Source organism: Chiloscyllium punctatum, chromosome 11 (assembly GCF_047496795.1).
Source record: "Chiloscyllium punctatum isolate Juve2018m chromosome 11, sChiPun1.3, whole genome shotgun sequence".
Lineage (NCBI taxonomy): Eukaryota > Metazoa > Chordata > Chondrichthyes > Orectolobiformes > Hemiscylliidae > Chiloscyllium > Chiloscyllium punctatum.
Genome location: NC_092749.1, coordinates 71,493,890 through 71,521,823, shown reverse-complemented (window position 1 = coordinate 71,521,823; position 27,934 = coordinate 71,493,890). Strand labels below are relative to the sequence as shown.

Sequence of the window (27,934 nt, the reverse complement as noted above, 5' to 3'; positions counted from 1 at the left end):
TAACCAGGGTCCTCAACTATTGCCTCTGGTGTCCCCTAATGATTTATCCTTGTCCTCCTCCTATGTTACTTGCCATCCATGACAACATTTGAAAACAACATTACATGCAACATTCATGCTGACAACACTCCTAACTACCAATTACAAGCTTATTCAACCTCTACTTGGCTCTTTTTGTCACATAGCTTGTCTGATATCCAGCAATGGATGAGCAGAGTTTCTCTCCAGTTAAATATTGAAGATAGCAAAACAATTGTCTGAGACTATTCCAGACCTTCAATGGAGCCACCAACCCCTTTCCATCACCACGTCAATCTCCTCCAACTGCATAACATACCTGATGCTGCCTGGCATCAGGTCATTTGCTGATGGAACTCCTCATCCACAAGTTGATCACCCTGAAACTTGACTTCTGCAATGCTGTCCTGGCCAGTTCCCTACATTGCATCTACATAAACAGGCACACATCCAAAAACATGCTGTCCAGATCCAAACTCTCAATAAGTCATAGGCACTCATCAGCTGGTGCCAACTGACTTACATTGACAACCAGTCAAGAAACATCTCAGTCTTAAAATTTGTACCTATGATTTCAAACCACTCCTATATTTCCTTGCAACATCTTCCAGCCTCTGAAATCTGTGTCCCCTTCCAATTTACGTCTTGTGAGCATTCCCAAGTTTCATTGCTCCCCCTTCAGCTGCCTGATTCTAACTTTTGAAGTTGCCTTCCTTAAACTTTTCTGCATCTCCATCATTCTCTCATCTCGTTGAGATGTACCTTTGAACCTACCTCCAGACCAAGCTTTGGGTCATCTGTCCTAATCTCTCCATATGTTGTTCAGTGTGAAGAGCTTTGCACTTTGGGATGTTTACTAAACTGAAGGTACTATGCACAAGTTGTTTTTGTTGTAATTGTATTATTTTGTTGTCAGTGAATAGGTCACCACCTCGTGTCAACAAGAGACTCGGACAAGATCTAGCAAGAAGTCCATGTGTAGCAAGAAAGACAAAGAATCATACCCCAGCTGTAAGCAACTTATCTCAATTCATTATTACTTGTTGACATTGATTTTAGTGAATGAAAAGCAATGTAATAAATGATTGCCTTGCTTGTTAATATTTGTATTAGATACTGGAATAATTCTTTCTTATTGATTATCTGGAATTGACTATCGACATGGTATATTTATTTGATATGCCCTATAAGCTTCATTTTTATTTTCCCTGCCACATTTTAGGGAGGGGGCTGATATTTTTCCATTTCCCTTCTCTCTCTATTGGCAGTTCTTTTGGTACGCGAGTGGTTTTATTTACATGTGAGCTTTGACACTCACTCTCAGCAGGATGTTCGTTGTGAGAGGGAATCACAGCTGATCCTTCACTTCTTCAATGTCCACTTTTTCAATGCGCATTTTCAGCAGGGGGCAAGAGCTGATGAATAGAGATCAGATGTGGGAACCTGGGCTGAATTTTCTCCCCCATTGGATATTAGTAAAGATTGGAAACGTGTGTCATGTTTTTTGGCCCTTTCTCAAGTTCAGGGGATTTGTTGTTAGATGTAAAGGGTCTTCGGGGCTTGTATGTTGCAGCTATTTGCTAAATAGAATGAAGCTATTAAACAAGCCATTTCTGTTGTTGCTGTATGATCCTTGGGTTGCTAGTTTATTAAGATTGAAGCCTGTTCAGAGAGTACATACCAACTGAAATGAACAAGTATTCAATAGAAGTACAACCTCCAATTTCAGAGAAGACTTAATTTTCACAGGATTGTAAAGATAGTTATAAATCTTGGCCAAATATGATAGCTGTTGGCTTTAATCATTTCTGATGTGTGTTTTCTAGATGTTGATTTTATTATTATAATCCTTTTAGAAGTACAATAGCACCTGTACAAATAGTATCGACACCTACCAGTATAACATCCCTCATATTCACCCTTATGAATTGATGAAGATGTGGTTCAAACATCACTTATTTTATTATAGAGGCACTTTGATCTCCTTGTGCAAATATAAGTTTTAAGTATCTTTGGAAAATATGTGCCGTAATGAGAGTTTGAAGTGGTTAGCAGCTTGTATCCTGATATTGCTTGTGCTCACTACAATATGTCTCTGTTACCTTGCAGTTTCTTATTTTGAATTAGAACTTAGCACTCAAGCTTTCTACTGCAGATGGAAGATCCAAAATGGAAAATGCACTTGAAATGATAGAGACCACTGGTTACATGTTATGAAGGGAAATTAAGTTTCATCATAGAGATGAACAAAAGTAAATCAGCTTTTATAGCACTTTCATTTTTCTTTGTATGAAAACTGCAACACCTTTCCAAAAGGAGTAGTAGGAATTATTTGAGGATGTGATAGCACTGTAGAATATGTATCCAGACTGAATTGCAGTATATAATGCAGGCTGAGATACTAATGCCTCATTACATTTTTTATAATTATATGAATGTAGTTTATATTTTTGCAGCAGTTTTTTTCCACTTTGACTTGATTGGGGAAGGGAAGCTTGTTTAGAAAGAAAAGCTGGAAGTGGAATGAATGATCGAAGTCAAGGATGACTCCAGGTTTACCTCGGCCCTGCTTTCCTTGTGTACAGACTAACAGCTGCGTCCTGGATGATGAGTTGGGGCGGGTCGGGCCCTTCACACTGCAGTGTGATTTGAACGTTAGCCTTCCAATCTATGAGACGTGGCAATAATTCTTAGCCCAGTTTGTCAAGAGATTGCTGAAGGCAGTTAAAGGTTTAATTTGCAGGGCACATTCTTTCTTTGGGTACTGCATGATCTGGAAGAAAGTCAGTAGACGTCTTGTGACACTAGACTCATCTGTTTCATCATGTTTGTTTTCCCTGCAGCCTATTCATTTACAAAAGAATTTATTGTAATAAGGCATCTATTTTAAGTAGTTGGTACTTAATATAGGTTCATGAGTCTAAATTACAGCCATTAAATGATTAAAAGGTGTACAATTTTCGTATAAAATAGAAAACAATTCAATTCAGTATGTTTTGAATTTGAAGCTATAATAAGATTACAGAAACCAACATAACCCTGACTCACTGGAATTTATTATCTGAATAGAAGTTTGATTTCTTCAGAATTATTTTATTTGTTTTACACTTTTAATTGTCTTTTTAAAGTTACCTTTTATATCAATTTTTTAAAGCATAATTATTGTATAATCATAGTATTTACATACATTTTATTTACTTTGATAAGATTTTTTTAAAACTTGGTGCTAGTAGTCCACCACGTTCTGCCGTGTTTTTAATTTTAGCCTTGGTGGATATCTTTTGTAATTCCATCAATAACATTGACTACTTAGTTATCATCAGATAGAGAACTGCATCATGCATTATGAAACAATGATATTTTGTATTCAGCGTATTCTGATTTTTTTACAAGATTGGGTTATAGAAAAACTGAATGTTCATGTTCAACTTACTGTTGCACAAAATAACATGGGAAAGATCAATTGGAAGATTACATTTCACAGTAGTTCCCACAAAGATGGATACTTAAATGTAGATTTATTTGTGAGCCTCATTTTACATTTTCCTGATAAAACTAATTACCTTTTTCTCAGAATGTGAAGAAATGATGACCAGCAGATTTCAATGTGCTGCATTTCATAAAGGTTTGTCAGTGAAACAGCATAGAGACCATTCAGCCCATCATGCCTTTGAAGCCATCAGTTAGTCCCAATCCATGTTGCTTTCCTACAGTCCTGTAAATCTTTCCCTTTCAAGTATTGCATCCAATTTAATTTGAAAATTACTGTTGAATCCATTAGCTTTCATGCAGTACATTCTAAATCATAGCAGTTTGCTGCAGTAAAAAATTCTCCTGAATCTTCACTGGTTATTTTGTCTTTAGTTATAATAACACTCTGAGGTCAAATTGGACAAAGTTTCTGGGTTCAGTTATGAATTATGTCCATTTATGTGAAACTTTGGAGGCCTTTTTAAACCATATTCAATATTCTTTGATATTGTGCTCTGAGGAAATAAGAAATGCATTGGAGATTGGGTTACAGCCTATATTGAGAATTGTCTGAGAATGTCATACTGCTAAAAACACAGGGATCAGTGAACTAGCCACCTACACTGACCTAAATGTACAAACCTGCTAAACCCAACATAATAGTCAGGACGGAAAGCACAAATAAGGGAGACATGTTGATAGAATAAAGTAAAATGAACGCAGAATTGGAATTTATGGCAATATTAACAACTTGAGTTTCCTTTGCACAGTGTTTGTTAGCTGTGGGTTTTCACTGCCAACTAGAAACTTTATATGCAGTTAGTATAAATAGTGAGGGATTTAGAATGGGAGTTCTATTGATCCTTCACCATAATTTCAGTGAAAGTCCAAGAAAATGCCCGTTGATGTCCTTTTCCAGGGTTTCCACAGATTTTCCATAAAAGCAAATTATTGAGGAAGAACTCTTTACTGATGTGCTTCCTTTTGCTTATGATAATGTGCAATCAGATCAATTGTCATTTCTAGAAGTTGTAGGCAAAAGTGAGGAGTGCAGATGCTGGAAACCAGAGTTTAGATTAGAGTGGTGCTGGAAAAGCACAGCAAGTCAGGCAGCATCCGAAGAGCAGGAAAATCGACGTTTTGGGCAAATCCTGATTCCTGATGAAGGGCTTTTGCCCAAAACATCGATATTCCTGCTCCTCGGATGCTGCCTGACCTGTGCTTTTCCAGCGCCACTCTGATCTAATTTCTAGAAGTTGTGATGAAGTATGGGATGGCACAGTGACTCAATGGTTAGCACTGCTGCCTCAAAGTGCTAGGGACCAGGGTTCAATTCCAGACTCATGTGACTGTCTGTATGGAGTTTGCACAATCCCACCATGTCCTCCGGGTGCTCCAATTTCCTCCCACAGTCCGAAGATGTGCAGGTTAAGTGGATTAGCCATGCTAAACTGCCCATAGTGTCCAAGGTTTTACAGCCAGGTGGATTAGGCACACGAAGTACAGAGTGGGGATCTGGTTGGGATGCTGTTCAAAGTGTCGGTATGGACTCAATGGGCCAAATGGCCTGCTTCACCACGAGGGATTCAATGATTTAAAGGCGTCCCTAAACCCAGAAATGTATGTTTACATTCAGCATATGTATCTTATCAATGATGTAGAGAAGTAAAGCCAAAGAAAGAGTTTCTCCTGATGACTTTTTTGATCAACATGCTGGTTCGTGTGAAATTTAGCTGCACAGATCAGAAAGGTTCTACATTAAATCCTGATGTATCTCAAATTATTTTTCAAGCAGGGTGGCATTAAGGGGAGCCAGAATGCTGGCAAACATGGTGAATTGGTTTGAATCTGAGTGACAGTGAGAAAAGGATTAGGTTCAATGATCATGTATTCGGTAGTGAAAAAGCTTGATATGGCCTACCAGTCTAGGTTCTAATGTGATATTGGACTGCAGGAGGACATTTGTCTCCACCTACTCTGATACCTTTAGGAGGGGAACGGAAATCACTTCATTTGATTTTTAGCATATCCTAAAAACTTCACACCCACAAAAAAACTACTTTTTGAAGTATATCACTGTTACTGCATGAGTAAACATGGCAGACAATCTTGCAGAATGGATACATTTAAGGAGAAAGGAATAGTCTAAGGCTTAAAAATTCCTGAATGCGTTATTAAACTAAAGGCAGGGAATTAGACATGTTGGGCACAATGCTCTTAGGGATTTAAAATCACTTGCTGCAGCTTGCACACTTACTCAAGCAGTGAGTCACACTACATGTTATATTGGTACAGGTGGCACAGCATGTGCACAGGGAACTTGATTTGACATCAGCACAGTTACTTTGGAGCTCAGAGCTGCCACTAACACTCTGCTTTACCTCATATAGCTCAGCATCAGTATAAAGGTCCTCTAACCTGAAAGGAGTTATCAATTATTTGTCATCAGTTCAGATTGATTTTTTCAGGCTGTCGCTATGATTCGCCAACTGTTTAGTTCTTTCTTTAGTGGTTCATTCTGAAGGTGTTCTTGCTGATGGGTCTCAACAAGTAGATGTTTCCAATGGAGAATGAACAGGCCTTGGAGAATGAACAGTCACCATGCTCCTGGATGAGAGAGGTGTAGTGAAGGATGGACAGTTGGGGTGGTAGTAATGGATTGTTAGTAGGACTTTCTTTCTTTCTCTCTCTCTCTCTCTCCCCCAGATGTTCCCTGAACCTCCGAATGGAACACTGAGATGCTAGCTGTTCAGCAAGGACCTCCTCAGTAAGACCTATTGCTTGCTGCAGCCATGGATGCTGAGTTCGCAAAGGCACAATACCACTGGTTATGAACATGATCATAGTGTATAGCTCCTCCTTTTCTTTACAGTCATTCCTAGCATGTGGGCATCATTGCCATCTCCAATGTTAATTGCTCTTGAGGAGGTGGTGATAATCTGCTTTTTTGAATTGGTGCAGTCTTTTCTAAGTGCTATTAGAAAGGAAATGTCAGGATTTTGACCCAGCAATAGTAAAGGAGCAATGATATAGTTCGAAGTCGGGTTGGGGTGATAGTTGGACAAGAACTTAAAGGAGTTGATGTTTTTCATATGCAGCTACTGCTCATGTTTTTCTAGCTGGTAGGCTGGAGGTTCAAAAAGTGCTGAGTACTGCAGTAAATCTTTATAGATGGTACATACTGCTGCCATGGTGCACTAAAGGAAGACTGAATGAATTCTGAAGAAGGCTTGTCTATCAAGATGACTGCTTTGTTCTTAATAATGGTGCTGAGTTTCTTGAGTGTTGTTGGCGCGACACTTATCCAGGTAAGTGTTAAGTGTTCATTCAGACTCCTTACTTGTGCCTTTGTGGATGGTAGACAGGCCTTTGGAGAAGTTGGAGGTGATTTACACAAGGTAGAATTTCCAGCCTCTGACCTGCTTTTCTAGCCACGTGCTACAAGTTCATCCAGTTCAGTTTCTGGTCCAAAGTCATCCTGGGGTATTCAGTGTTGATAATGTCACTGAATGTCAGGGCTGAAACTGGAAATACTTTCAACATTTCACAGTATCGTTGTTAGTTAAAGAAGATCACTGGGACTTCTCTTCAAAGAGTACTAACTATGGTGTAACTACATGTCATTCTCTCGTGCCTGATCCTAGCATGTAGAGCAAACATTGGGATTTACAACGCTTGCAGACTTCCTCATTGGGCAGTGTGCCATTGACTACTTCACACCACTAAGTAAGTGTGACATCAACTCTGCCCAGAGCAGAATAGAAAGAGATTCCACCCCAGTGCATGACCTTAGGCAGTAAGTCATACAGGTCAATGGCCAATATCAGACTTATGAATGGACCTCTGATATATTAGAGTTGACCTTTTGCTGCACCTTTTCTGTAGCTGTAACAGCATATTCTGCATTCTGTTCTACTTACATACTTATATGAGGTATGATTGGTCTGGATCACACGGAAACAACACTTTTCACTGTACATGTGACAATAATAAATTAAATCAAGATCTAATCAATACCCTGGCAGTCATGATGACTTCAGTCTGCAGCAGTTTTGAATCAGTTTTGCAGGCCAAAGGGTAGGTACTGGATGAGCAGGGTTATCTGCCAACCACATAGTATATAATCTAGCACACTTACAGAGTGTGCTTCCAATACTTCAGTTAAAGTTGCAATTGCTTTCCAGAAAATCAACTTTAAGTGAATCAGATTGTCCCATTAAAATCATCCTAAAAGCATAATTTGGGTCTGTTGGATCTTCTAAATCAGAAAAGAAATGTTAAAATTTTACCGTGTAAGTTGAAATTGTTGACATTGATAAATTCCGTCACTGGTAGATGAACAAGTGGTGTTCTTTGACTGTCCTAGTCATTGTGAATCCTTCCACCCACAGACCCTGTGGTTTGTGTACTCTCATCTCCTGTTCCCTAACCCGTATACCCGTACTTGTTCCCAACACTCTGTCTTGCAGCTGCCACTGTTCCCAGAATTCCCCTCTCGCCGACCCTCCACTCGCTGAACCTCTTGCTCCTGGCTCTCTCTCTCACAGGCTCCTTCTCCTGAATCATCAGGGTGAATGAACACACTGGCACAGCTTCAATACTACTCTTCCTGCCACTCATCTCCAGAGCCATCACTCACACCAAAGGCTTAGGAGAGGTAAGCACCAATCTATAAGGAAAATGTCGATTTTGACAGCACTTCTCCACAGCCAGGATCCCCATTTTCACTATGCTGGAGTTCCAGCTTCTGATCAGATCTGGCTGCAGATCAGAGTGTCAGCAGCATGAAGGTAGGTTTGAGAATAGCAGGCTGCTTCTAGCTGACACCAATCTGGTCATGCAGCCCTACTTAAGATCGGGAGAAAATATCTTTAAAATCTACCTCATGCATTACATGAGAATATAGGCATTATTAACAGACCAACTTTAAATCAAAACAACGTTAAATGCCTCATCATCAAATGGGGACTTTTTTTTAGATTAAATTAGATTCTCAACAGTTTGGAAACAGGCCCTTCGGCCCAACAAGTCCACACTGACCATCCAAAGAGTAACTCACCAGGCACGTTTCCCTCTGACTAATGCACCTAACACTATGGGCAATTTAGCATGGTCAATTCACCTTACCTGCAAAAGTTTGGACTGTTGGAGGAAACTGGAGCACCTAGAGGAAACCCATGCAGACACTGGGAGAGTGTGTAAATTCCATACAGACATTCGCCCAAGGCTGGAATTGAACCAGGGTCCCTGGTGCTGAGAGGCAACAGTGACAGTCCTTTGTTCTTCGAGGGTGACCTTATAAAGGTTTATAAAATCATGAGGGGCAATTTTAGGATAAATAGAAAAAGTCTTTTCCCTGGTGTGGGGGAGTCCAGAACTAGAGGGCATAGGTTTAGGGTGAGAGGGGAAAGATATAAAAGGGACCTAAACGTTTTCATATAGAGGGTCATGCCAGAGGAAGTAGTGGAGGCTGGTACAATTGCAGCATTAAAAAGGCATCTGGTAGGGCATATGAATAGGAAGAATTTAGAGGGATATGGGCCAAGTGCTGACAAATGAGACTAGATTAGGTTAGGATAACTGGTCTGTGTGGACGAGTTGGACTGAAGGGTCTGTTTCGTGCTGTACATCTCTATGACTGTCTGCCTCTATCACTCTCTTCTTGGTGTTCCTTCACTACGTGGTCAGGTTGCATCTTATTTAGAGGAAGGGGGACAAAATAGAAGGTGCATGCCTACCTCATTTGTATCTTGTGAGTAAGTAAAGATTTCAGGTTAATTATAAGGACACTCCAGCCTCAGCAGTTGCCACCCCAATTATCGTCAACATCTTCTCCACAAGAGAGGACAGCAAGGCGGGTCCAACTCCCTCTGCCCATCTCCTACTGTACTTAGTCAGCACCTTATTCTACTTGAAAGAGAAATTCTGCGTGAAAGAGAAAGGAGTGTGTTAGTGAATATTTTGCATCTGTGGCGTTAAATTGCCAGAAATTTGTATAAATGTGAGCTATGTGTGTGAAGATGGTAGCAGTGTGAAGTATGTGAGGGCCTGAAGTGAAACAGAGATAAATGCCAGATATGAGGCTGACTCAAAGCAATATTAAGGGTTGCCTTGCTACCTGCATTATATTCAGAGGACACAGGGGAATTGTGACAGCCTCCTTGGCAATTTTCAATGGTGATTTAATCCAATCCCCTATATCTTTGTGGGTTAGATAAATATTTATTTTAAAAATATTTCATGAAGCAGCACAGCAGTAATAGATTTAAATTTCACACATTAGGCAGTATGTTGTTTGTTGTGAATCTACATGTAAGATACATTTTCAGATTTCACTCATTTTGAATAATTTCCATCATAGTTGTTGCAAGTAGAGACAATCGTTACTGATATTGTATCAATCGGTATTTTTGGGAAATCCATGTATACATTCTATTTTAAAGCTCTGTGATCCACCTTATTCTTTAGAAGTTTGGTCCTACACAATTTGACCATTAAACCGCTTATGAGTACATTCAGCTGACTTTTGTAATTGCTTCCAAATGCTGTGCGGATTACTGGGAATGTCACCAAACCGTGAGGGGGCCAGGCAGGTCTTTCATCCTACCTCCTGCCTAAGGTAAGCCACATGGGCCACTGTTTACTCTGTCTGGTCCAGGACAAATAGATCTTAACTCATTCCTTGTTATCATCGGTCTGACTTGAGCAAGAGCAATTGTTCACAGAAGTATGGTAAAACAGTAATGAGAACATTTCTGTTTAAAAGAGGAAATGCAAAAGAGAAACTTATGCATTACACTCAAAAAGCTGATGAAACAGATCCTGATAGTGGTATCTTTTAAAAGGCAGTATTAGATGTATTAACTCAGACTATCTATTTTTATTAACAAATGTAACCTGGCCTCTCTTTATTTCATTCAGCTTTGGATTAAAAAGATTTGGGCATCTTTTATTGCACAATGCAAAGGAACTGATTGCCAGTTAAAGCTACTGCAAATGGCAGAATAGATGTCAATTACTTCACCACTGACACTGTGCACACTTAGCACACAGGCAGCTGTAGAATCATAGAATCCCTACAGTATGGAAAGAAGTCATTGAGCCCATCGAGTCTGCACTGACCCTCTGAAGAGCATCCCACCCTATTCCCATGTTTACCATGGCTAACCAAACTAATCTGCACATTCTAGACTTTACAGGACAATTTAGAGTGGCCAATTCACAAAACCTGCACATCTTTGCACTGTGGGAGGAAACTGGAGCGACCAAAGCTGGTATCAAACTCAGGTCCCTGGCAATGTGAGGTAGCAGTGCTAACCACTGAACCAATGTGTCGCTGTGGATCAGGTAAATAGAACTAACCATTTGGCAGTACAATAAGGGTCAATTCCAAAGAGAGAATGAGAAAGAATTGTATTTCTGTAGTATCTTTCATAACCTTACTGCTAATGAAATGCTTTTCAATGTTTAATCACTGCTAGACTGTTGGAAAAGCAGAAGCCAATTTGTGCACAGCCAAATCCCTTAAATGCCACGTGACAATAATCAGTTTTTAGATGTTGGTTGAAGGCTAAGTGCTGAACTAAGGCATTGCCAAACACATTCCTACACTATTTCAAACAGTATCATGGGAAGACACACTTACAATGCATGAAGCACATTTCATAATTTAGGCAACACTTCAATCCTGAATAATCCCTGCAGATTATTTCCTAATATTTGATGTTGGGTTTTTCTTTCTGACACACATGTTGATGCTATTGTGTTTGTCTCCCCTGACTTGCTGGCAGACTTGTTTTCTCTATTGATTCTTCTCAAAATCAGTACAGGAACTGAGTGCATGCTGCATCTGATACAGTCCATATTTTAGCATCCAGTAAGGCTGTATTAGGGATTTTTAAAAAAATTTGTAAAAGCAACTTCATTCATAAGAATATCTTTATGTACATGCATAGTCAATGAAGCAGTTAGATTCTGTACAGTAGCATACAAACCAGCATTGGAGTTTGACTCTATTCAACATACAAAACCAAAGGCATTTCTTACTTGTACAAGACTATATTTACATACTTGAGGCAGCGGGAGGGTACGAAATCTGAACGGACCCTCATTTAACTTTGGTAGAGAGACCTTAGATGGTGGTCTTTCCCCACTGCACCTTTGGGCACCTGAATCAAGCTTTAGTGCGTTCCTCAGCACATGGTTCTGAACCTTGGAATGGACCAGTCTGCAACATTCAGTTGAGGTCGACTCCTTGCTCTGGAAGATCTAAGGCTGTATGAGGGATCATAGCACTGGTCTTTTAGTTTTATTGCCCACTACTTAGAAATCATATTAACACCAGTGTGCTGGCTTTAAGTGGTGGGTTCTCTTCCTAGTCAGATTGTCTGGTGGGACTGTGAGCTCAGGGTACTGTGGGAAGAAGAGCACCAAAACCCAGCTCCCAGCATTTTGCTGGAAATCACACCTCGGAGAAGCAAAAACAGAAGAAAATAGGCAACACTTTTTTCACCGCTGTCCACCTGAGAAGGTTCCAGAGAGTACGCACAGCTTCTGAGTTCTGAGTGCCAGCCCAAAGCCTGTTAGTATTTTTGTATCTAAAGTAACATGTTCTAGTTTTGAACCCTGCTAAACACAGTCAGACCAAGCCCCCACTGGTGAATAATTCAATCTGGATGTCCTGATGTGTTTTGTAGATAAGGTCTGCTACAAAGACAATGTTTTTAAAACGTTTGTGGAAACTTTAGTTGTACTGAACACAATTAGAGAGGCCATGCATTATTACAATTTTACATAAGGCAATATGATAATACAGCCCTATCAGAAGTGGTTTGGTAGGTTGGGCATGTACCAATTGGAGTTTTGAAGAGTGAGAGGTGACTATATTGAAGCATGTAAGATTCTAGGGTGACTTTGCAGAGTAGATACTGACAGTTCATTTCCCTTTAGGGGAGAGTCTCGGATCAGAGGCATAATCTTAGAATAAGGACATACCCATTTAAGATAACTTTGAGGAGGATTGCTTCTCTTAAAGGGTTGTGAATGTGTGGAATTCTTTATCACTAAGAATTGTTAAAGCTGTTCATTAAGTTCATTCAAGGCTAAGATAGACAACTTTAATCAGTAAGAGAAACAAGGCTTATGAGGAAAGGCAGGAAAGTGGAATGGAGGATTATCAAATCAGCTACGATCTCATTCAACAGTGGAGCAGACTCAATGGACTTAATGCCTGATTCTGTTTCTACATTATATGATCTTGTGATAATAATAAATGCTAAATACATTTTACATGATATCCTCTGGAATGAGTTTTCTTGACTAAATCTGAGTTCCATTGAATTTTTCGAAAGAGTTTTTTACCATGTCACGTAGCAAGTTATCTTACCAAACTCACTTCATTAATTACCTACTATGACCCTTCTTGGCACACGCCATTCTCACAAATAACTCACCATTTAATGGATGTCTTCCAAAAGACTGGCATCCCTTGCGTCCGTGCCATGTCAAAAAGTCTGTTGTCAACCTGGATGAGCACTGGCGTTCCAAAGCTGCCCTCCTTACTCAAAGCCTGAGTCTCAACATGTCGGAGGAGAGGAAGGTGACACCGTGATTCTCCGACAGGGACCTGGAGGCAGTGTTCCCTCTACACTGTGTACCTATGTGTGTGAGCAGCCATTCTGAGAATCCGTGCACAGTGATCAGCGTGCCAACCCCCTTCAGCATTGATTTCTGGTCCTGGAAGGTACACAGACTTCAGAGGACCATGCAACTGAAAACAAAATTAGTGGGAGTACTGCCCGGAGGTCCCGATGGGCAGGGTGAACCAAGGGAGAGGCATCCTCTACCCAGAGAACCACCAAAGAAGGCTGCACTTCCAATGCTGCCAGCCTGAATCAGTGCCATCTCCAAGGCGAGATGAAATGCCCAGCAATACAGAAAGCAAGTTAATGATCTCCTCTGCTCCACCAGAGTAACAGTGACACACTTTTTCTCTCTGTCACCTCACCTTCACTTTATCTCTGCTCCTGCACCTACCTCCCACAAAGGCTCATGTTCCACTATTTACTCTGTTACCTCTCACTGTCCTCCCAGACCACCAACCCTGCTTTGCCCCTGTACTGCTTCCTCATCCTTCAATATACCTCTCCACCTTGCTTCCATATGCACCAGCACCTATTTCACTAACTTCCCCTACTATTCTGTCATTACAGGACAGGACAGCCTTAACAAGGAAGAGAGAGCCCTGCAGGTGGAGGGGTGTGTGACATCCCTAAAGCTTTTGTCTTCCTCCATATGAAAAGCTAACAGCTGTCAGAGTTGATCAGAGAGGTACAACACACAGGGTGTGTTCTGTAGGATGACGAGAATAGGCAGCCTGTCTGCTATACATTGCATAGACCTGAGATCAATGTTCTTCCCCTTTTAAAAGCCCTACAATCAGTGTTAGCTGCAGCCCCCTCCCTCACGGGCTGAGTCAGTTACCCTGCCGCCTCTAAATATGGTCACAACCATTTTCTTCCCCATTGCACATTTACATGAAAGTTTTCAAATCATAAGCAAAGAACATGGAAGTTATAAATAATGTCACCTGTGGCAGAGTTTGCCAATTGGATGCAGTCCAGTGTTTAAATCTTTGATGTAGAACTTGTTGGATTGACTTTGTTCAGCAGTCGCTCCCAATAAAAGGAACAAAATCCTTTTGCTCCAAGTGCTCGAATCATTCAACTTTGGTTGTGCTCTTACTTAAGTTGCCACCGTACCTTTTTATAAACAAAATCGATTATGTTTTAATCAATTATTGCTGTCCCTTAATGTAGGGAGTCATTGATTTGTCACCACTGGTGAACATTCTAAATAAGGAATGTTGATGTTTTCTGTTGTATTAAAGACAGATTGTGTATACTATTTACAATGAAATGTTGGAGTGTTTCTTTACTGGTCTATGCCAATTTAGAATCCCACACCTCAGCAATACTGCTGTACGATACCATTCACACTAAGTAACATAGCTTGCAAGTTTATAAAGGAAGAATAGCTGTTAGTTATCAGGAAATTCCATGTTCAACATGTCCTCCAACTCTGTATTCTGAACCATGAAGTTGGAGTTGCTACTTGTCAATAAGTATCTAACTCAGTTTAGTAGGGCTGTGTATTATGTTAGTGAGGGTATGTAACTCCAGTAGGTACCTGTCTAGTTGAAATTAGGAAGAGGGTAAGAAGAGTAACAGTGACTTGTGCTGACAAGTATTTTATTTGTGTGAATTTTCACCACTTGAATGGCAAACATGTCTGCTTGGTGTATTTCAGTTTTGCCTGGCAAATTCTCCTAGCTTAATGGAGGAAGGAAAAAGCACGGCTAATTGTAAGGTTTTGTGCAGCACTAAAGCGAAAATTGTTCAGGTTTCAGCTCCTGGTTGTTAACTAGTGAATCCCAACAAAAAGTATATGTCCCATTTCTAGTCTGTGTACCTCTGCTCCATCAATGGTTTGTCATTTGTCTCCTGTATTCAGCCCTATTACAGACCTTCTCTTTTGTTTTTTCCTCACTATCCCACAATTCACCTACTGAGGAGTTGTTTATTCCTAGCTCTGATGAAAGGCCTGAAACATCAACCCTGTTTCTTTTTCCACAGTTTCTGCCAGGCATGTTCTGTTTTCATTTCCAATTTCCAGCGATCCAGAAGAGTATTCTACTTTTGGACTGGTGTCCAGTTGTTTGCCACTTCTCTTCCAGGAATGTTCACCTTGACTAAGTTCTGCACCTCTCTCCAATTAAATTTATATTTATCTCTTTGTCATTTTCATTGCTATTTATTTCCCTTCTCAGGCACCTACTAAAACTCACTCCTTCAACCACTGTATTGACTCCAACTCCTGCCTCGTGGATTTCAAAAGTGATTTCATTCTTGGGTCTGATCCAGCCACGATTACAGCTATCATTCCTCAAACCACTGTCTCTTCAGCATCAGTTCACGTTACCACAAAGCTATCCTGCTTGACTGTTTCATTTCACGCTTGTTCTCTTCTGATGCCTGAAAATAAACAGTTTCTGTTAGTTTCAGATATTAAGGGTCACAAAAATAGGCAATCAACAAATATTCAGTATGAGGCAAAAGAGGCCCAAAGCCTTTTTGATTACACTTCCTCAGTATCCTGCACCCTGTACAAGTTCCATTACATTCTGTCAGTTTGTCTGTCTCCAATTGTTCTGATAATTCTGATGTCTTTCTCCTCCACCAAGACTTCCCTTCCCCCCTCCACCCCCCCCCAACATTGTGTGTTTTGTGCATTATCTGAGTGTATGTGTTTTATGTGTGTGTTTGTGTATGTACATATGTATTCTGTGTGGATGTGGATAAGTTTTGTACGGATATGGGTGTGTTTTGAGTGTGGGGATGTTGGACAAAGGCTCGAGTTCAGATGTGATGCCCTCTTTGAGACACTTGCTGATAGTCACAAAAAGCAATGACTACAAAGCACCAGAATTGCTGTGAGCACTGTGGAATGGACTGTAGTTGGGTATGTGACTAAGCATCCTCAACAGAGTGTTGAACACTGGAACAACCGAATACAGTTAATCTCACCTAAATGGAACAACATGATCAGTAGAAAGCAATACTCTAAAGGTGAGATGAGAGTCTCAGCCCTTGAGATCAAGGCTGCATTCGATCAATTGTGACATAAAGGAGCCGTAGCAAAACTGAAATCAGTGAGTATTGGAGGGACCAAACTCTGTGCTGGCTGGAGTCACAGCTGGCACATAAGAAGATGGTCGTTGTTGTTGGAGGTCAGCCATCTCAGCACCAGGACATCTCTTCAGGAGTTCCTCGGAGTAGTGTCCTAGGGCCAACCATCTTCAGCTGCTTCACTGATTACCTTCCGTCATAAGGACAGAAGTGGGGATGTTCGCTGATGATTACATAATGTTCACCATTCGTGACTCCTCAGATACTGAAGATCTGGACAATATCTAAGTTTGAGCTGAAAGTGACAAGTAACATTTGCATCACACAAATGCCAGAAAATGAGATATGAGATGTTCTAAATACTGCCCCTTGAAATTCAATGGTGTTACCATCACTGAATTCCCCACTATCAATATTCTGGGGGTTATCATTGATCAGAAATTCAACTACACCTACCACTTGAACAGAGTGTCTACAAGCATAGGCCAGAGGCTAGGAATAGTGCAGTGAGTAACTCACCACCTGACTCCCCAAAGCCTGTCAGGAGTGTGATGGAATATTTCCCACAGGCAAGGATGGGTACATCTCCAACAATACTCCAGAAGCTTGACACTATCCAGGACAAAATATCCCGCTTGACTGCTATCACATTCACAAGCATCCACTTCCTCCAGCCCTGAGACTCAGTAGCAGTATGTATCATCTTCCGGGAGGCACAGTGGCTCAGTGGTTATCACTGCTGCCTCACAGTGCCAGGGACCTGGGTTCGATTCCTGCCACGGGCAACTATCTGTGTGGAGTTTGCACATTCTCCCTGTTCCTGCGTGGGTTTCCTCCGGATGGTCCAGTTTCCTCCCACAATCCAAAGATCAGGTGAATTGGTTGTGCTAAATTGTTCATGGTGTTCAAGGTAAATATAGAGAAAGGGTTTGGGTAGGTTACTCTTTGGAGGGTCGGTGTGGACTTGTTGGGCAGAAGGGCCTGTTTCCAGACTGTATGTTATCTAATCTAAAAAAGATGCACTACAGAAATTCACCAAAGATCCTCAGACAACTTTTTCCAAATCCACAACCGCTTTCATCTGAAAGGACATGAGCAGCAGGTACACGGGAACACCACCACCTGCTTTGCTTTCCCAAAATGCAGCACTTTGCATTTATCTAAATTAAACTCCATCTGCCACTCCTCAGCCCCATGGCCCATCTGATCAAGATCCCATTGTAATCTGAGGTAACCTCTTTCACTGTTCACTACCCCTCCAAATTTGGTGTCATTTGCAAACTTACTAACTATACCTCCTATGTTCACATCCAGATCATTTATATAAATGATGAAAAGCAATGGACCCAGCACCGCATGTGTCTGCAACTCAAGGAGCTGTATTTCAAAGAGCTGGAGATCAATCCACTGACAATGACATGCATCAAGGAGAGTGGAAAGGGAGGAAAGTTACCATGAGATTTTGTTTCAAGAGACAGTCACACCTCTTAGATTGGGTCATCCAATTTGATCAGGGACAGGAGGGTGTGACTGTGGGGGAGAGAGGTAAGAGGACCAAGAAGTGGAGGTGCATCAACCCTTGCAATTTTCTAACAATTTTGAGATTTTGGGAACGTGTACAGATGCGAGCAGAGCTCGCAACTTGGATGAGATAACTGACCACGGTAACATTTTAATGATGGGGAGTAAATAGGAATATTGTGATAATAAGACACAGTATAGAACAAAGTCATTGGCAAATGTATTTCCAGCCAAGTGTATAAATTCAAAAGGCTGCCTGGTGCCAGAATTTGGGGCACCTGCTCTAGGTTGGAGAGGAAGTTACAGTGGGAGGGAGAGAAGCCAGTTGCTATAGTCCAGGTGGATATCAACGAAATGCCCAGGAGCAAGATTCAAGTTCTGTTTAGAGATTATGAGCAGCTGGAGGCTGAATTAGAAAAACAAAGCCTCAGTCTCTGAGTTATACCCTTAGTGAAATGGTGTATGACCAAATGAGATTAGAGGAATGAAGTGTGGCTCAGAGACTGCTGTGAGATAAGTAGGTGGCACTGTCACATGTGCTGAGGGAAATTGGAGCTGTACTGCTGCAGCAGCCTTTAACTGAACTGTGTTGGGACCAGATTTAGGTGGATTGGCCATGCTAAAATGTCCATAGTGTCCAGGGATATGCAGGCTAGGAGGGTTAGCCATGGTAAATGTGGGTTACAGAGGTAGGGTAATGGAATGGGTCTGGGAAGGATGCTATTCAGATGATCGGTGTGCACTGAATGGACTGAATAGTCTGCTTCCACACTGTAGGGACTCTGTGATACAGAGTATGTGATTCATTTAATTAGGGCAATAGAAAGCTTTGCACTAAATGGTGTGTGGAAGGAATCTTGTGAGTTCATAGAGCAGGATAGTGATTTGGGTAATGATAACCCAAGTGTGACAGGAAGAGAGAGAAGAATACAAACTTAAGAATGCTCTAGTAGATAAGGCCAGAGATTGCAAAAATGGTATAAAGACAAAGTTAAAGGCTCAGTATGTGAGCGTTTGTAAACAGGAAGAATTGTTAGCACAGAGTGAGATAAATATGCATAACCTGATAACCAGTACAGAGACTGGCTGCTGGTTCACCAAGGCTGGGGCCTAAAAATCTTTGGATATTTGATGTTTTGAAATGGTAATTAGCTAGGAAACGATGATGGAGTAGCTCTGTTAACTAAAGATGTCATTAGCACAATCCTGACAAATGACTTTATCTAGGACAAAGAACAAGGTTTAGAATCCTTTATTGAGAGATGAATGAGATAAAGTATGACAGCACTTAGTTATCGAGACATACAGCATGGAAGCAGACCCTTCGGTCCAACTCATCCATGCCGACCAGACATCCTAACCTAATCTAGTTCCACCTGCCAGCACTTGGCCCATATCCCTCTAAACCCTTCCTATCTATAATACCCATTCAGATGCCTTTTAAATGTTGTAATTGTACTAGCTTCCACCACTTCCTCTGGCAGCTCATTCCATAAACGCACCACCAGACACGTGAAAAGGTTGCCCCTTAGGTCCCTTCTAAGATAAGGTCAAGAATGCAGGTGTTGAAATTAAATCCATGCAATTGGAGTTACTCAGCATGGCAAACCAGCCATCCAGCTATTTGAGTTAACCAACTCCCTCAAGAGAAGGTAGAATGTCTGCAAAAGAATATAGATATGTTGAGTGGACAAACAATTGAAAGATGGAGTATAATGTGGGAAAATATGAACTTATCCTCGTGGCAAGAAGAATGGAAAAGCAGTATACCGGTGGCACGGTGGCACAGTGGTACAGTGGTTAGCACTGCTGCCTCACAGCACCAGAGACCTGGGTTCAATTCCCGCCTCAGGTGACTGACTGTGTGGAGTTTGCACGTTCTCCCCGTGTCTGCGTGGGTTTCCTCCGGGTGCTCCGGTTTCCTCCCACAGTCCAAAGATGTGCAGGTCAGGTGAATTGGCCATGCTAAATTGCCCGTAGTGTTAGGTAAGGGGTAGGGGTATGGGTGGGTTGCGCTTCGGTGGGACGGTGTGGACTTGTAGGGCCGAAGGGCCTGTTTCCACACTGTACGTAATCTAATCTAATTGGAGAGGGATTGCAGGACTCGATGGTGAGAGGTTAATGAATAAATGGAACAAATGATTTGGAAGACTTATTAAACATTGATTGAATATAAAGTAGGAAGTTTAGTTGTATTGTAGCAGTACGTGGCTTTTGTGAGACTATATCTAAAGTATTATGTCCAGCTTTAGTTTCTTTATTTGAAAAAATAATTATAACTACTTTAGCAGTTGAGAGAAGGTTCACTCAATTCATTCCTGAAGTAAAGGCTCATCTTATGAAGAAACGTTGAACCTATATCCATTGGAGTTTCAAAGAATTAAAGATGATGTTATTGAAACATATGAGATCCTAAGAGGATTATTAATAGGTCCTCCTGTGGGAGAGACCAGAACTAGGGGACATAGTTTAAAATAAAAAGGTGGAGTATTTTGCTCTCAGAAGGTCATTCAAAGTGACCATGAAGATAATGGTGAAGGCTCAGTCAGTGGATTTACTCAAGGCAGAGTCAAATTTTGAGTTGAGGCTTATAGGTTGCCAGACAGGAGAATGGAGTTGCGACCAGGTAAGCCATTATGTTATTGAATGGTGGAGCATGCTCACAAAGCCAAATGGCCTGCTTCGGTTCCGAGGTCCTTTGTTCTCTCCAGCTCTCCTGACTTTAAGCTTTCCTCTCATTCTTCTTGTTGGCAATCTTAGGTCTCTTCCTGCTCCCTCAGCCCCATCTTCTAGTGCTCCCAATGTTGGCCTATCCCTGTTCATTTGTCGGCCTGTTAGCCAGCTGCCTTCCAGGAGTTGCCCTTCTAAGATATGATGAGGAACTATTGTTCATATCTATGCCAAAATATATGTGCTTCAGATCAATTTTGGTTTATGTCATTCCACACTTGCCCACAAATGTTGGGGCCATAATATTATTCATTGCTTCCAGGCTTGGCCTCACAAAATGGAGACCCGACCTTGTGGAGCCATTCAGCCTGGGAACAGACTTATCAGTCCAACTCATCTTCACCGACCAGGTATCTGAATCTGATCTAGTCCCATTTGCCAGCATTTGAACCATATCCCTTCCTATTCATCTACCCATCCAGATGCCTTTTAAATACAATTATACCAGCCTCCACCACTTCCTCTGGCAGCTTGTTCCATACATGCACCATCTCCTGCATGTAAAGGTTACTCCTCAGGTCTTTTTTTAAATCTTTCCTCTCTCACCTTAAACCTACGCCCTCTAGTTTTGGATAGCCCCACCCTAGGAAAAAGACATTGGTTATTCATCCTATTTTATAAACTTCAATAAGATCACTCCTCAGTCTCTTATTCAGCTTATTCAGCCTTTCCCTCTGGCTGAAAACCTCCAGTCCCAGTAACATCCTTGTAAAGCTTTTCTGCACACAAGTTCAACAACTTGCTTCCTGCAGAAAGGTGACCAGAATTGAATGCAGTATTCCAAAATTGGCCTTACCAATGTTCCTTACAGCCACAACATGATATCCCAACGTCTATACTCAATGCACTGACCAATAAAGGCAAGCATGCCAAACCCTGCCTTCACCACCCTATCTACCTATGACTCCACTTTCAGAGAACTATGCACCTGCACCCCAGGTCTCTTTGTTCGGCAAACTTCACAGGGCCCTACTATTAAGTGTATAAGTCCTGCCCTGGTTTGCTCTACCAAAAAGCAACACCTTGCATTTATCTAAATTAATCTCCATCTGCCTGTCCTCAGCCCATTGGCCCATCTGATCAATGACCCATTGTGCTCTTAGATAATCTTCTTCACTGTCCACTACACCACTAATTTTAGTACTATCTGCAAACCATACCTCCTAAGTTCACATCGAAATCATTTATATGAATGATGAAAATTGGTGGCGTCAGCACTAATCCTTATGACACTCCACTGGTCTCAGCCTCCAGTCCAAAAAAACAACCCTCCACCATCACCTTCTGTCATCTACTTTCAAGCCAATTTTGTTTCAATTGGCTAGCTCCCCTAGATCTCAGGTGATCTAATCTTATTAGCCAGTCTACTATGCAGAACTTTGTCAAATGCCTTGCTGAAGCCAAACTTTATCTACACACATGAATTGAATTTATTGTCATGTGAACCGAGGCACAGTGAAAAGCTTTGTCTTATGAGCAATACAGGCAGTTCACATATTAAGTAGCATAGATAAGTAAATAATAGGTAAATAGTGGCAAAAACAAAAACACAGGTACAGGTGAATGTTAAGAGTTTGACAGTCCATTCAGTATTCGAACAACAGTAGTGTAGAAACTGTTTCGAAACCGGCTGGTGCGTGTGTTCAGGCTTCTGTATCTTCTCCCCGATGGTAGAAATTGTGGAAAAACATTGCCAGGGTGGGATGGATCTTTGACAATGTTGGTGGCCTTTCCTTGACAGCAGGCCTGGTAGGTGGATTTTATAGATGGGAGATTGGCCTTTATGAATGTCCGAGCTGAGTTCACCATTCTCTGTAACCCTCTCCGGTCTTGAATGGTACAATTGCCATACCAGGTAATGATACTTCCAGACAGAATGCTCTCGATGGCACACCAATAAAAGTTGGCAAGGGTATTCGCCTCATGCCTGAGGAAGAAGAGAAATTGTTAGGTCTTTGTAATCAGTGTGTCCACATGAAGGGTCCAAGAAAACTTGTTCTGGATGACTGCTCCCAGGAGCTTGACACTCTCCACTCGTTCCACCTCTGTGCTGTTAATGTGAAGGGGGGCATGAGTAACACCCTGCTGAAAGTCAATAATGAGTTCCTTGGTTTTGCTGGCATTGAGAGCTAGGTTGTTCTCAGTGCACCATTTTTCCAGGTCTTCCACGTCCTGTCTGTAGTCTGTTTCATTGCCATCTGAGTTTTGACTGACTATGGTAATGTCATTAGTGAACTTGTAAATGGCATTAGTCTGGTATTTGATGACATAGTTATGGGTATACAGTGAGTACAGTAGGGGGCTAAATATGCACCCCTAGGAGACTTCAGTGTTGAGTGTTAGTGAGGATGAAATATTGTTCCCAATCTTCACTGACTGTGGCCTGTGGGTCAGGAAACTGAGGATCCAGTTGCAGAGAGTGGGGGTTAGTCCGAGATCACTAAATTTAGTAATCGGTCTTGAGGGAATGATAGTGCCGAAGGCTGAACTGTAATCAATGAGTAGTATTCTTACGTAGCTGTTCTTGGTGACAAGGTGTTCTAGGGAGGAGTGAAGGGCAAGTGATATGGCATCTGATGTGGATCTGTTGATCCGACAGGCAAATTGGAGTGGGTCAAGAGTAGTGGGGAAACTGGAGTTGCTTATTGCCATAACCAGCCTTTCAAAGCATTTCATGACCACTGAAGTTAGGGCCACTGGACGTAGTCATTGAGATGTGCTGCATGAGCTTTCTTAGGCACAGGGATGATGTTGGCCCTCTTGAAACAGGCAGGGACAGTGGCCTGCTGCAGGGAGAGGTTGAAGATGCCTGCGAAGACCTCTGCTAGTTGATCTGCGCATGCTCTGAGGGCACGGCCTGGTACTCTGTTTGGTCCCATAGCATTCTTTGGATTCACACAAAGGAAAACTGATCTGACCTCTGATGCAGTGACTGTTGGGATAGGTTCATCAGGACTTGTCGGAATAAGTGTTACTTCTGCTCAAAAAATTCTCAAAAAAGCAAGCATAGAAGGCGCTGAGACAATCTGGGAGGGATGTGTCATCATCTGCTATTTTGCACTGTCTCTTTTTTGGAACCTGTGGGGTCATTCAATTCTTACCATAATCACCGGGTGTCTGTCTGGGGTCTCTAGTTTGGATTGGTATTGGTCCATGGCTGTCTTAATGGCTCTGCGAAGGTCATGCTTGGATTCCTTATATTTGAGTGGGTCTCCTGATCTGAAGGCCTCATGCCTGCTTTTTAGAAGGTTCTGTATATCCTGATTCATCCAGGGTTTCCTGTTAGGGTACACCCAGATTGACTTCTTCAGTGTGCAGTCCTCCACGCACTTGCTGATAAAGTCTGTGACGGTGGTGGCATACTGTCCAAGGTACCTGCGGAGTATTTGAATAAGTGATTCTCCGGATTCCACAAGGGAGGCTTTATCTTGATTATGGTGTATAAACCTTCTCACTGTTCAACAGGCAGTAAAGGCAGGCCAGAGAATCAGAGTCCAATAATGTCACCAATGTCCTGTACAGCCATAACATGACATCCCAATTCCTATACTCAGTGCACTGTCAATGAAGGCAAACGTTCCAATCACCTTTTGCACCTATCTACCGGTGATTCCACTTTCGAGGAAATAGGCACCTGCACTCCTAGGTCTGTTTGTTCGACAAAGAGTCATTGATCTGTATCATTAATTAAGAAACCCGCTAACTTTAGTTCCTTAGTGCATGGTCAGAACAGGTGGTTAAAATGGCAGGATCCAGGTGAGATGTCATTGGAGAACTCACTCAACTTACGCTGGTAGAAAAAACATAAGGGTTAAAATCTTAATTTAAATAATTGCTATGCTACTTTGCCTAATGTTAAGATACAGTAAATCAGTACAATCTCTTCTGCGTGTCCCGATCACCCTGTCCATTTTGGAATTGGCACTGAAAATATGAGAGCCCAGGCTACCACTAATTCTGTGCACTTAATATTAGCCTGTGTTCAACTTGGAAAATTTTACTATCAACTCCCTTAGATGTGTGAACTTTGTCATTTTGCAGTTGGAACAAATGAATTCAATTCATTCCATGAAGTATAAGCGATACCAAGATTGGACTATCTTTGTTACCGCAGACCAGATTACATTCATAACAAGATAGAAACTGTAGCCTTATTTTGTTGTGTTCACCTAGCTTAAAATCATGACTGATCCTTTTCCAATTTAATCTGGTTTGGTGTGAAGAACTGGATTTTAAAGTTCTAAAGGGCATGCTAATGATGTGATACTTTTCAGAGGAGTCTTTGAGCTGTGCAGCTAACACCCGATAACACTACTCACTCCAGTGCTGGCACACTTTGGCTGGTGGGTGCAAAAATGTGTGCTGAAAGAGATCCTAAGTACAAGGTAATGGGCAGCGTTTACTCACAGCTGTGTGGTACAGATAACATGAGAATACAAATCTAGTTTTAACAGTATATGGGAAAACTAGAATATAAGGAGCTGGTGTTTACATATACTGGCTGTGAAGGTTGCAACTGTATTAATGCCCAAAAGATTCAAACATAGCAACATGTTGCAGCAATATGTATTTTTAATTGATTTGATTGGGGTTGGAGCTCTTAAAGGGGAATAGACTAAGTTTTGTTTGCAATGATTATGGAACCTTTATCAAGAATTTTTTTACCTAAATGTTTTCAAAATGTCTGCAATTTGTAATAATTTAAATACGTATTTTACGCATCTGTCTTTAACTTGAAGTAAAATTGATTCCTTGAATATGGTATTTCATGGATTGGTGTAGTGCAAAATGAAAACTTGCAGAGTCTTTTCCATTTACAGTAAGGCTATTTGCTGCCCCTGTTCCAACAGCATGCTCTCTGTGGCTAGACTGAAGTATTTAGTGTGTGAGCTATAACAACCTCAGGCTTGCTATGGACCACATAATCAACCACACAATTCATCGAGCAGCAACTTCTCAAATGTGACATTGAAGATTTGAAATTCCCGGGTCTGGGAGGACACAATTTTTTTAAAAGTTGGGAGAAGGGGAGATGGAACAGCATTGAGGTAAAATCCAGTTTTGAAAATCTCCAGCCCTCCTCTTAACAATAATATATTTTGCTGGAAGTGAGAGCAGTTCTTCGAGTGTCACTTTACCTGTTTGATAAGTGATTAATTACCACTGTGATGAGTGAAGTGCCACAGGATCAGTTCTGAAGCTTTTGGCTATTTACAATCTATACAATCTTAGAGCAGGAGAGAGACCAAAAGACCTGGGTTCAACTCCCACCTGCTGTGGAACTGTGTCGTAACAAGTTGATTAAAAATATCTAGTCCAGGAAATGGAGAGAAATGCATTCAAGTTTGTTGATGATGGAAAGGTAAGAAAATGTCTGCTATGAGGAAGCGCAAAGTGGCTATAAGGAGATACAGATAGGTTAAGTGAGTGCTGGATTAGTGGTGCTGGAAGAGCACAGCAGTTCAGGCAGCATCCAACGAGCAGCGAAATCGACGTTTCGGGCAAAAGCCCTTCATCAGGAATAAAGGCAGTGAGCCTGAAGCGTGGAGAGATAAGCTAGAGGAGGGGAGAGAGTAGCACAGAGTACAATGGGTGAGTGGGGGAGGAGATGAAGGTGATAGGTCAAGGAGGAGAGGGTGGAGTGGATAGGTGGAAAAGGAGATAGGCAGGTCGGACAAGTCCGGACAAGTCAAGGAGACAGTGCTGAGCTGGAAGTTTGAAACTAGGATGAGGTGGGGGAAGGGGAAATGAGGAAGCTGTTGAAGTCCACATTGATGCCCTGGGGTTGAAGTGTTCCAAGGCGGAAGATGAGGCGTTCTTCCTCCAGGCGTCTGGTGGTGAGGGAGCGGCGGTGAAGGAGGCCCAGGACCTCCATGTCCTCGGCAGAGTGGGAGGGGGAGTTGAAATGTTGGGCCACAGGGCGGTTTGGTTCATTGGTGCGGGTGTCTCAGAGATGTTCCCTAAAGCGCTCTGCTAGGAGGCCCCCAGTCTCCCAAATGTAGAGGAGACCACATCGGGAGCAACGGATACAATAAATGATATTAGTGGATGTGCAGGTAAAACTTTGATAGATGTGGAAGGCTCCTTTAGGGCCTTGGATAGAGGTGAGGGAGGAGGTGTGGGCACAGGTTTTACAGTTCCTGCGGTGGCAGGGGAAAGTGCCAGAATGGGAGGGTGGGTCGTAGGGGGGTGTGGACCTGACCAGGTAGTCACGGAGGGAACGGTCTTTGCGGAAGGCGGAAAGGGGTGGGGAGGGAAATATATCCCTGTTGGTGGGGTCTTTTTGGAGGTGGCGGAAATGTCGGCGGATGATTTGGTTTATGCGAAGATTTGTAGGGTGGAAGGTGAGCACCAGGGGCGTTCTGTCCTTGTTACAGTTGGAGGGGTGGGGTCTGAGGGCGGAGGTGCGGGATGTGGACGAGATGCGTTGGAGGGCATCTTTAACCACATGGGAAGGGAAATTGCGATCTCTAAAGAAGGAGGCCATCTGGTGTGTTCTATGGTGGAACTGGTCCTCCTGGGAGCAGATACGGCGGAGGCGGAGAAATTGGGAATATGGGATGGCATTTTTGCAAGAGATAGGGTGGGAAGAGGTGTAATCCAGGTAGCTATGGGAGTCGGTGGGTTTGTAAAAAATGTCAGTGTCAAGTCGGTCGTCACTAATGGAGATGGAGAGGTCCAGGAAGGGGAGGGAGGTGTCAGAGATGGTCCAGGTAAATTTAAGGTCAGGGTGGAATGTGTTGGTGAAGTTGATGAATTGCTCAACCTCCTCGCGGGAGCACGAGGTGCCGCCAATACAGTCATCAATGTAGCGGAGGAAGAGGTGGGGAGTGGTGCCGGTGTAATTACGGAAGATCAACTGTTCTACATAGCCAACAAAGAGACAGGCATAGCTGGGGCCCATACTTGTGCCCATGGCTACGCCTTTGGTCTGGAGGAAGTGGGAGGATTCAAAGGAGAAATTGTTAAGGGTGAGGACCAGTTCGGCCAAACGAATGAGAGTGTCAGTGGAAGGGTACTGTTGGGGACGTCTGGAGAGGAAAAAACGGAGGGCTTGGAGGCCCTGGTCATGGTGGATGGAGGTGTAGAGGGATTGGATATCCATGGTGAAGGTGAGGCGTTGGGGGCCGGGGAAACTGAAGTCTATCCACTCCACCCTCTCCTCCTTGACCTATCACCTTCATCTCCTCCCCCACTCACCCATTGTACTCTATGCTACTCTCTCCCCACCACCACCCTCCTCTAGTTTATCTCTCCACGCTTCAGGCTCACTGCCTTTGTTCCTGATGAAGGGCTTTTGCCCGAAACGTCGATTTCGCTGCTCGTTGGATGCTGCCTGAACTGTTGTGCTCTTCCAGCATCACTAATCCAGTATTTGGTTTTCAGCATCTGCAGTCATTGTTTTTACCAGGTTAAGTGAGTGGGCAACATTGGTGCAGATGGAAAATAGTGTGGCGACATGTGAGGTTATTCATTTTGGTTGGAAGGCTGGAAAAGCCAAATAATTT

At 42.3% G+C, this 27,934-nt stretch overlaps 1 protein-coding gene across 4 annotated transcripts in view; it reads left to right on the top strand.

Moving 5' to 3' along the window:
* The window catches only part of LOC140483090 (uncharacterized), a 163,042-nt gene that overhangs the window by 57,395 nt on the left and 77,713 nt on the right, over positions 1–27,934 (top strand). For all 4 annotated transcript variants that reach the window (XM_072581029.1, XM_072581027.1, XM_072581025.1 and 1 more), the window contains one exon: positions 935–1,029. In XM_072581029.1, the coding sequence (XP_072437130.1) occupies positions 935–1,029 (95 nt within the window). The remainder of the gene's footprint in view (positions 1–934; positions 1,030–27,934) is intronic.